The sequence below is a fragment of the Clinocottus analis genome, unplaced genomic scaffold (assembly GCF_023055335.1).
Source record: "Clinocottus analis isolate CAN_PGR_092001 unplaced genomic scaffold, fCliAna1.0.p SCAF_3, whole genome shotgun sequence".
Taxonomy (NCBI): Eukaryota; Metazoa; Chordata; class Actinopteri; order Perciformes; family Cottidae; genus Clinocottus; species Clinocottus analis.
The window spans coordinates 16285048-16296318 of NW_027176042.1; the positions used below are offsets into that span (position 1 = coordinate 16285048).

At 42.4% G+C, this 11271-nt stretch overlaps 1 protein-coding gene across 2 annotated transcripts; it reads left to right on the forward strand.

Annotated features, from left to right (window-relative positions):
• The first annotated feature begins 4105 nt into the window (after window positions 1-4105).
• Window positions 4106-10635, forward strand: errfi1a (ERBB receptor feedback inhibitor 1a). 2 transcript variants are annotated; one of them, XM_068594740.1, is made up of 4 exons: window positions 4106-4253; window positions 6869-7074; window positions 7263-7351; window positions 7626-10635. In XM_068594740.1, the coding sequence occupies exons 2-4, from the start codon at window positions 6923-6925 to the stop codon at window positions 8738-8740; spliced, it is 1356 nt and encodes a 451-aa protein (XP_068450841.1). In that variant the 5' UTR covers window positions 4106-4253; window positions 6869-6922; the 3' UTR covers window positions 8741-10635. The 2 variants fall into 2 exon arrangements, with proteins under 2 accessions (XP_068450841.1, XP_068450842.1); XM_068594741.1 differs by lacking the exons at window positions 4106-4253; window positions 6869-7074 and having other exon boundaries at window positions 7282-7351; window positions 7631-10635.
• The last annotated feature ends 636 nt before the right edge of the window (window positions 10636-11271 follow it).

Sequence of the window (11271 nt, forward strand, 5' to 3'; positions counted from 1 at the left end):
CGCATACACAAATGGTGAAACAGGAGTACTGTAGCTCGTCTGTGAGCTGGAGCCTTCATTACATGTGTTTTTCTGTCCTCTTAGTGCATCAAGACAGCAATGCTTTCCTAACCCTGTAACTACTGATTTATACCTAACTGCATTATAAGTGTCCCCTTTGATCTCCTTCGAGGACAACATCTGAAATCTCTATCAGCAAACCTGGGGGCCTTAGGTCCTGCTGTGTGCTGAGTTTCTAATAGCCCCCATGAGTGAGGCCGAGCCAGGAAATCAGGGGAAGAGCGAATTCCCCCAGCAATCAGTTGTTATCTAAGATTAATAGATGGCTACATTAAGCAAAACTTAAACCTTCTCCTCTGCAGGCTGACATAAAAAAAACAACGGACACCTGGGATACTCATCGGCCAAATGCCAGAAACTCCTGTTTTGGACATTTAAAATACAAGACGGGCATTACACTAATGGAAACAGGCGCCTCACTGGACTCTTTAGGATTCAATAATGCACAGAAGAGGAACATGTAGGCAAAAGATAGCTGGTGTTCTGAGCACTGAACATTAGCTGTGAGGCCGGAAACAAGGCATATTAGGAGCCGGTTTCCATCTGTGTCAGTCAATCCTGTAAAGCTCCGGTGGTGCAGCCTGTGAACAGAGTTGGCTCTGAATCAGCAGCTGGAGAACCAGCGTGACGTTCTCCATCACAGCACAGCTGTCGTTTTCACGGCTTCTCCCCAAACAACAGACACAAATGAGAACGTTTGTGTGGGTGTCGATGTTGGGGATTATGTGTGACTGTGAGTGAATTTTCCCATTCTTTTTTACTACTGCTCGTAATCCCCCCAAAAATAAGAATTACTACAATATGTTAGCTTCACTTCTATTCTGCCATCATAATCACTAACATTACTTTGATTCAGTCTCAGTCATAGGATGAGCGCGCCAATAACTCCCCCGGTCTGTGTCTAAAGTGATCCTCGGGTCATGGAGACTAAACACACCCTGTCATCATCAAGGAGGCGGTGTGGCTCGCTCCACCCGTTACTAACAGCAGGCTGTGGCGGCACTTCAACCACTCAACATAACAATGTCGAGGAGTGATGCAACGATGACTCGTTGTTGCTGCTTTTGATTATAATACGCTCCAAAAATTCAAAATACCTGTGTGAGGCAATTTACTCTAAAATCCTTCCATTTCCCAGAAGTCTTTGTACCAATACAGGAAGTGATTAATAACTGAAGCAGCTGGAGGATTCTCAGGAGTTTGGTATGGTTACCAAGTAAAAGCGCTTTAATATGGTCGTATTTACAGTGGAGAGAGATGACAGTTCGTTGCCTGGGGATTTGTGTATTGTTTCCACGGCAAGAGCCAAGTGTGTGTGGGTCTGCCAGACATAACCACGATCCAGAAGTAATAAACGTCAATGTGTCACTCTGAGTCTCATATGTTGCTCTCAGCTACACTAGAAGCTCATTTACAGTGTGAGCACAGTCATATTAAAGTTTGGATTATTGGTGCATTTAGAATTGTTTGGTGATGCAGGTGCTTAAAACAGTTAATTTCCTGTCTTGAGCCACACATTATTTTACAACTAACAAATACATCAAAATAAGTCAGGTCAAATCAGTTCACCCTAATTACCAAAGAATCCATATTTTCCTTTCTGCCATAGCTGCGCACATACTTTTAACTTTATTTGTCAGAGTTTTGAGACATACTTTCTGCCACGAGGCAAATATAATGGAAGGTAAAAGCTTTGAGAATTTGCTTTCAATGGAATGGTGTGACTTGATCAATAACCCTTGGGTATAAATATAATAGGCGAAATGCAGATTTATACTTGATCCTATTTTTTTTTCACTTAATATGGTCATTTTTAAAGCGAACAAACTTTAGTTTGAATCTGTCCTTAAAAAATGTTAACAGGACAAAAACAAACACAAGTTTATCATCTATTTGCTGAAATCTTCCACAGAATTACAAGCTTGACGTCACCTTACTACAACACTGAACCTTCTGCTGCTGTGTTTATATCAGCGTGAACTTTGGACTTCGGCTAATTATGCACAAAATGTAATTATCTCTTCAGGCAGAAGCAATCAATGCTGTGACCTCCATAGTCAAGAAATCATTTACACTGATGATACGTCGTTTTCTTTTTAATTTTCACCGAAACACCTTCCTTCCTACGTTGGTGAGGGATTCCTAATAAGCTGAGAGACTGAAGCGTCACTCCATAGTTATACAACTGTTGTGGAGTGAGCAGAAAAGGGACGGTTCTGCTTCAAGTGCAAGTGAATGGCAGACAAGCTGAAGGTGTGTTCATTTTTGGGGGGTTGGAGGATGCTGGGTATGGTGGATAAATCTCAGCGTGAGTCGTGAAGCAGAACCAAAAAAACAGCAGCGTCATTTTTCCTGAGAAAGATATACTCTTTGGCACAATGTGTTTAATCTGCCATATCAAACTCTCATCAGAGCTGCTTCTAACTGTGGGTGCTTATCTTCCTTCCTGACTTTTTTTTCCCCTCTCTGACTAACTTTATAAGGAACTTCCTGTGAGTGATGACATCACGGTGTGGCTCACGAGCAGGGAAGGGAGGGGGAAGTGGAAGGAGAGACTGTTTGAACATGAAACCTATCTGTTTGCTGAAGCATGGAAAATAGTTTTACCAACAGATTCAGGTGTAAAGCAGGAATTAACATAAGCAGAATAAACATACGCATATGCTTTAGTTAACTGGATTTGATTTAATTCAATTCCTCTCGCGAAATGAACATTTGTCATTATAGGTGAGTATTTTCTGCACCATCCAACATGTAAATAATTTATAAACCTGATGCCCATATTATTCACCTTCACACACAAATGTATTACCAAGCAAAACCAAGCAAAACGGTAACAACTGCCCAAGAGAATCCCAAAAATGTGCCTGAAATTATAAAGGGGGCTTAGCAGTAGCCTGGTCCATGTAGGGGTCAAATATGTAATGATAAGCCTTTTGGGTTGGAGGGGCCCCCGTGCCCAAGCTGGATAGGATTAACGAACTCAGGCACAATAACACTCTGTTCTCTCTGCACACACCTTTGCTTTATGCCACTATTGATTCAACATACAAGTTGTTTGTAGCCATTGTATCACTGTGTTTGGTTAGTGTGCATGTAAGTTCTGGGTTTGAATAGCCCGGTTAGGTTTGGTGACATAGTTAATACAACACCACTTAAGATCTAAGTAGGAAAAGTGACTGAAAATATAAGGTGTGAAACTGAGGGTTGGGACATGCAGTATTATTAACATTTTACCTTGAACGAAAAAGCAATTTATATCAACCCTTTAGCCGGGGTTGTCTAATTACAGTGGGTTTAAGTGAACATTATGCCAGGTAAACAGGTCCAGCTAAAATAATCTGAATCTGATCTGATAAGCAAGTTGCTAAACAATATGAGCTCCTTTCAGCTAGCAGCTGTGCAGATAAGAGTGTTTCTGGCTGCGTTGCTCTGCCTGTTGTCTGCATGTGTTATCTACTCTGGAGCCATCCCCATTACTGCCTTTGTCTCCCTGCAGATCCATGAAGTTTACATTTTACTGCTTGGAGAAACATTTGATGTACAATATAGGTCAAGACATGGAACATTTTATAAGACCAAACTAACAGGATAATGCAGCACCTTATAATTATAACTTTACTGCTGCAAAGCAGAGTATGCAATTATGAATAAACATCGCTCCACTGCATCAACCAATCCCCATGGAGCTGTCGCCGATTCTCAGAGCAGCTGCATGTCTAAAAGTCTAATGGTTGAGGTGTTTTCTGTATCCACTTGAGCACTTTATCAGCTGACTGTATCCTTTTGTTAACACCTGCTGCGTCCTCTAAGGCTAAAGGCAGACTCTGAAGTGAACTTAATGCCGAAATAAGACCTTTGTATATGTCCCATAATGCAACCAGCCCGTGCAGTCGCACGTAGGCTGCAGAGAGACGTGGTGAAAAGGAACACTGCGCCTTTAAGAGCAAGTGTTCGAGGCGGGGCCAGTGCGCTTCTCGTGTGGTGGATCTTATAAAACATGCTCGCTACAATACCCGACTTATCTGAAAGTGTCACAGTTTTGCCAAGGCGCCACCTATTCACTGGCGCGCTGTCCCTGATGAAATCAGACGATTAACAGACTCAAACACGCCAAAGAAACCGAGGAGCTATATTTCCCCAAAGAGGAGTCTAGGAGCGAGTCCGCGGAGGAGTGCTGGGAAGTTATTTAGGTGAGTTCAGAAAGAGAGTAGAAATGTCTGCTGTGAGTAAGAGCCCATGTCTCTCTATTGTTTTGTATGTTGGTGCCAGCGCGACAGACACCTCTGATTGATGCAACATTAAGATTAGGCTTATTCGTGTGTGTTTTGTATTTATTTGTTTGTTTATCTTTTTTTTAAAAATCTAAGCCATTCAGAGGAGCAACTTATCTTTTAAGCCTTAAAAAAATCTTACAAAGCTCTTCCAAAAATAAACTACAAATTGGAAACACATTTTTAAACTTGTACGAACTGCATAACTGTTTTTTTTTAATGATGGATATAAAATGAATAATCCTTTACAAAACGTTTAGTACATTGCAACCCTATTGCAGACCTATAACTGTTTGATTATACTGCACTTATTGTTTTACTATCTAGCTATCTATCTATCTCAATAAAAATACAACTATTTTTTTCCGCCTAAAGTAAAGGGAAATAACAAACCATTCTGTATCATCATTCCCTGTCGTTGCCAGATAGCTGACTTGTTGTGGTGTGAGTCACCTGCCTGCTAGAGGGCTTTTAACCATTATTATCTCAATCCGGTAAAGTGAGGGGGTGTGCGCGCTGTTTGCTTGCCGCACAGGTAGAGCGAGTATGGTTGCTCGGAAACCGCTGCAGGGGTGTCATGAGCGGGGTGTGAACTCCTTCTTTCAAGGTCTGTGTGACTACTGCTGCAATCCTAAATCAAAGGCCAGCTATATCCTGATGTTTCACATCACCGCTAACCCCATCTGTGGTTTGATGGCTGTGCACTTTATTTCATTGTTATTGTTATTCTATTGTAGATTTAATTGTAAATAGTCATGCTCCCATTCCTTGCACTGTGTTTATTGTTGAATGTTGTTTCATGTTATGCGCGTATGACAAACTCCTTGTATGTGAAAACATGCATGGCAATAAATGGTTCTGGACTGGTTCTGATTCTGATTCAGACCTCCTCACACTCGCGTTGCGTCTGCCCACCTATTGCATAAACGGACAGGCCAGGCGGGACCATACACAGACTCACAATCCCTTGACAAATGATCTGAATTAAGTGACTTTTAAGTAAATTCTCTCTTAAGAGGGTTAATGCTCTGCATGACACGTCATCTGGGTAATCCTGTTGCCTGTAAATTCTCCTGTAGTTAACTGCCAGGATGAACTGTCTTTGCACCTGTTGCAAGAGGAAGCGCAAGCCGCCGGGGTTCATTATCGAGGATCATGTTGCTTCCCATCCCCACCGAACCGAATCGACGACCCTGGGCATGGGGATCACATGCCTTGGTGGGCAGTTTGGCTCATGTTGATGTCCCGGACTTCCTGTTGTTTTTAGAGCTTTGTTTCTCACCAGCTGTCAGTGCAGCACATAAATATGGCTCCTAGGAAACCAGGAACGAGGGGGGCCGTGTACTTTTCAGTCATCACTTCAACATTATAAGGGGGACGGCGTGTCTCTGGGTGTGCACCCACCTTATTTGTGGTCTCTAGAAGAGATGACCACCAGGCTGACGGATGCACCTGTTTTGCTGCATTCTGAAAAATAGGACTTCTGATAAGGTGCTGAAGACAAAGACACCTACAGTTATCCATGACACACTCGCTGGAAAACGTAAAGGCTCTACATACTTTGATATCACACTTTCTAAACTCGTGTCTCCAGAGATTGTTACATACTGAACCGGTTAATCCAGTGCAAAGTAAACAATATCAAGTCAGATGTGACATTCAATGTATTGCTGACTTCAGAAATATCAAAATGCTGCCAGGTCTCCCCCCTCCCGCCTGAATACTGTACACATTGTTTACTCAGCCCCGACACATACTTGACATGACACGGACATTCAGGTCATTTGACTGAAGGAGTTCTTGCAACATCAGGTATATCTGTGGTAACTGGAGGAGGCCTTTCCTCTGCTGTTCAGGACAAGTGAGAAGAGGTGGAACAGTCTGTATAAATAGAAGTCGGAGAGTTGCTTAATGAGTTCACACATAAGATTGAGAATCGTTGAGTTTAGGCTTTCGTGGGCTCTCTGGCTATATTTGAAATGTAAAGATTATTTAGTGACCCGGTGGAAAAATAACAATTGTATTTGTTTATCATATGAAGCACCGATTATTCCAACACAAATATCAAGTATCTTTGCTTGTATCTTTGTCAGACCAGTTGTTTAAATAATGTAAAAAACAATCTGCACATTATACTGACATTGTTACATCCAGATCCTTGTTTGGTATTTTGGTCTATCGACTACTTTCCTACTTTCTTTGCACAATACTCTGAGCAGAAAGTTATGAATGAGCAAGTAAAATCAAAATGAGCTTTGAATAATCCTTTGGAGTACTTAAGAGATTCTAGTCTTGTCTTCATGGAGGGAAACAAAGCATAAGGCCACGACTAAATATTTGGTTTGGTGGGCAAAATGTACACTCTTTTCTAATATCAGGACTATATTTCTTTCTTGGCTTCAGTCGCGGATCTGGGCTCTGCTTACAGAGAGTATTTTTCAATGTGCTACCACATGTTCTGTTTCTCTTTATCTGCTTTTGCCTTTTAACTCCCTTGCACCGTCATTCATGGCTCTGTCTTGGCTGTGTTACAGGTACACCAGAAGCAGGGGCAGCCAGCCGGGTGATCTGAGTGTTTCCTGACTTTGATGCGACCCGAGTGTGCCTGGAGCATGTCCACAGTGGGCCTGACTGCCCAGGAGATTTCTTTTCCCATAGAAAACCCCTTCCTGAGGGGCAGCTACTGTCACAGCATGGCTGGATCCAAACCCACTTGGAACTATCGCCATGAGCTGGACAAGTGAGTGTTCATGTGCCAAGACTAACAGACCCTTAGGGGAAGATTCTTAGAAAGGGATGTTAAAAAAATCTGCACGGCATGCTGCTTTTTTATGATTCAGGTTAGTTTCAGATTTATTGTAAATAAGACCTGGTCGTTTTTTTTAAACTGGTACAAATCTATTTTTTTCTCCCTTTTTTTTTTAACAGCTTCTACTTCAGTATGGACACGGCACACTCAGATCACAGCTCTCGTGCTCATCATAAAGGGCCACCTCCACCATGTCTAAATTATGAAAGTAAGTGCATGATCTGTAATCTGCACAGTGCAGGTCTTCTGAAGTACACACATGCAGCTTTGGATGTGCTGTTCCTTTGAATCATCTTCTACATGCATTCCTGCCTTACATATAGTAAGGGGTTTTCCAAAAATACAAAGACAGTAGTTCATATGAGTGTTTTTGTTTGTCCAGGATGCAATGAAGTTGAAATAGTAATCTGTGATTGTCGTTAGCCAACCTTTTATGATTTAATACTGTGTCATAATGTAATGTTATTTTCCCCTTTTGACAGAACAGAAACACAGTCCCAGTTCACAGAGATTACCTCCAAAGAAATCCCGGCCCTTTCATCTCTCCCTGTCCTGCAATGTTGAACCATCCACCCCGAGTCCTGCTGATGACGACCAGGTGGTCCCCTCATTCCAGAGGCTCTCAGTGTACGAGTGCAGCAGTCCACCGCATACTCCAGGCAGATGCTCCAAGCCTTTGCCTCCCATCCCTTCACAAACGGACATCTCCACTGAGCAGGCTATGGACAATGAGGTAGAATTTTTCACGAGTTCTGACGACAGCCGCTGCCTAGTGTCTGATCAGTTTCCCAAATCGACTCCCTTTCGATATGGAGTACCCAGTCGAAGGAGCTTCAGGGACTGTGGGCAGATTAACTATGCTTACTATGACGGCCCATTAGGACCAAAGAGCCAGAGGCAGCCCAAGCAGCAGCCTCAGGCACATCCTCCACAAGAGGTGCGGGAACAGCATGAGCCGCAGCGACAGGAACCACCTGAGACGGTGGTCTGTCAGAGACAGCAGGACAAAGCTCAGAGGAGACTACGGCGCTCGCACTCTGGCCCAGCTGGATCCTTTAACAAGCCCTCGCTGCTGCGCCTCACGTGTCAAAAACGCCACACCCAAAGTATGGATAAGCCCGAGATTCCACCCCCGATCCCTCCACGAACAATCAAGATGGGAGACTACCGCCGCTGGTCAGCAGAGGTCTCGTCCGGGGCTTACAGCGATGAGGACAAACCCCCCAAGGTGCCACCAAGGGAACCTTTGTCTCGATGCAGCTCCCGCACCCCAAGCCCCAAGAGCCTCCCAACATACATTAATGGGGTGATGCCCCCAACCCAAAGCTTTGCACCAGATCCTAAATATGTAAGCTTTCGTGGTTTACAGAGACAGCACAGTGAGGGCTCCCCCTGCATCCTCCCTGATCTCGAAAACGGCAAGAAGGCCAGTACCACACATTACTATCTCCTGCCTCAGCGACCCGCTTTCGTGGACTCACCTTGTGTAGAGAGATTTCTTCGGGTCATGGAAAGCCCTGCAGCTCGCAATACAGATGTATCCGACTCAGACTGGGACTGTCACACCAGTAGGAAAGCACAAGTGGATTTAGTTTGAAAAGTTTCAGTGGAAGTAGCAGAAGACTCTACTGTACATGAGCGAAAGCCACTTGAAAAAATTGTGAAACTGGACGCTAACAACCCTCAAACTGCTGCTTTGACTTATTTGTATTTTAATCCTCTATGTATTCTGAACACACAGGGTATGTGCGCACTGTATTCAGTTACTGGTAATGTTAAGTAGCTATCACAGCCGAGATACTTTTATGTACAAAAAACTGTATCTCTGACTATAGCTTGTAGGAAAAACTCTGCCTTGTAGAGCATTCTTTTGATATGATTTCTTTTTTTAAATTTCATGACATTCAACATTGTGCGGTTTTTGCTGATCTTGTGGTACTGTCAGAGGGTACAAGCGGGCCTTGAACCTCATGTGCTCAGTGTTTTTTCTGTGTGTGGAAGTTTGAGGATGTTTTGTGAGATGCATTGAGGCTGCTTTTGTATCTCACAAGGGACAAAAGGTCAGTAATGTAACCATGAATCATTTAATATATGAAGTCTAAATACAAGGCCAATTTTTTTTTTTTTTTTTACAAAATGAAGGATATTAGCACAGAATTCTCTTTTCTGTTTGCTATTGTACATCAACACTGATGTGGTTTCCCTGCTTTGATGAAGGTGCAGTCTTATTCAGGCCACTATATCTGTGTAAATTAAAATTTCCCACACGGTACATTTTGTACTCGGAGGTGGGTACATTACTGGTAGCTACGCGTGTTTCCATTGGAATGTCTAGTGCAGCTTGTGTGTGTCTGTGTGTGAGTGTGTCTGTGCGTGTGCACGTATGTGTCTATATGAGCATCAGTTGTTGTCAGTGTTCCGGAGAGACTTTATAAAAATTACTTTCTACGATTGGTAGAAAACTGTCAACCATACTTGTTACTGTGCTCTGCTTATTTGCAGCGCCTGCTTTTGAGTACAGCCCTCCAAAAAGTGATTGCTTTCCTTCAGTGTCCAGGTCTGTTTTGTTGCACAGAAATTTGCCTGTTGAACGTTAAGTGAATGCAATCCTCACTGAAATTCCATCAAACAGTTTGGAGGAGCTTATTTATTTTTGGTCAAGCTGTGAGTAATTGCTTGGAACTAATTTGCCTCAAGTACTACCTCCCTTTGATTTTAATCCAATATTTCACATACTCCCCTGTAATAAAGGAAACAAATTTTACTATAATTTGCAAAAGATGTGGCCACCAACTCCATATGTGACCTGACAAACTCGAGTACACTTTCAGTTAAGAGTAACACAAAGACAATTCTAACCGGAAGTCCTTAAATAGAGATTTTAGATCACGCGGATCTGAGATCACAGAGATGTTAGGCTAACCTGTTAATACAGACGTGCATTACAAAGACAGTGCAGGGTTTACCTCCCTGACACGGACTTTCCTGTTCTGCTCATGCATTCCTGCCTTACATGATTGCAGTGGGTGTGGTCTGAGAGACTTTGGCTGCTGGCAGCCTAGAAAATATATGATTTTTATTGTTGTAGATTGTTCAAGAAGCATCAGGATGGTATAGTAAATGTAGCACATGTATTGAAGTAACCCTTGGTATTGAACACGGTATTCAGTTTGGGAAACTGGTAACTGATAAGGTCAAACAGTCATTGAAATATACTTTCTCTCTCCCTCCTGCTCACAAAACCTTGCCAACACAATGTTGCTTTTGACTATAATGTCTGAAAAAATGTTTACATCATACACTGATACTATTTAATCTTAAGGTATTCATATGTCTTATTAGAAATAATAAAACTGAATGAAGACTAGTTTATCATGAAATAACTTCTCTGCTGTGGTGAAGACATGCACTGGGAGAGTACAGTATGGTGTGTACAGTATTTAACAATTCCATTTGTTGTTATGAATAGTTGATAGGTATATTCTTTAAAAAGAGAGCAAAATAAAATGACTTATTTATGATCCTGCTTCATTCTGTTTCTTGAATCTATCAAGCCTGAACTCTCACCTCAGCTGTTCGGCCTGTTTTATCACCCACACACCCTCATGCTGTGCCTTATTGTGACTGGCCTCTATCCAGAGAAAGAAGAGTGACTTACAATGGTCGACTGGCAGGTGAACAGTGTATTGCCTTCCTCTTCCTGGTTATAACGCGGTCTCCTCTTGCATGACTGCTTAGATGCTCTGTGGCAGCCAGCTTTGCGCCCACAGGTTTTCTAAGCACTTAATGTTGCAAGTGTTTTACTCTTGACTTGAATCCATGTGGTTAGGCATGGAGCCCAAACCACAGTGAAACACACAGAGCATTAGAGGTCAAATGATAAATAAATAAGCTGCAATTAAGTTGCAATTACTATCACAACTTGGTTAAAGTCGTATTCATCCGATTAATCTCAATTTGTATGTGTAGATGATGAACCCTTAATAAACATCAACGTTAGTCACAGAGTTCCACAAGGTTCTGTGCTTGGACCTATTGTATTCACTTCATATAAGCTTTTAGCTATAGGCAATATTTTTAGAACACACTCCATAAACTTTCATTGTTATGCAGATGATACACAATTAT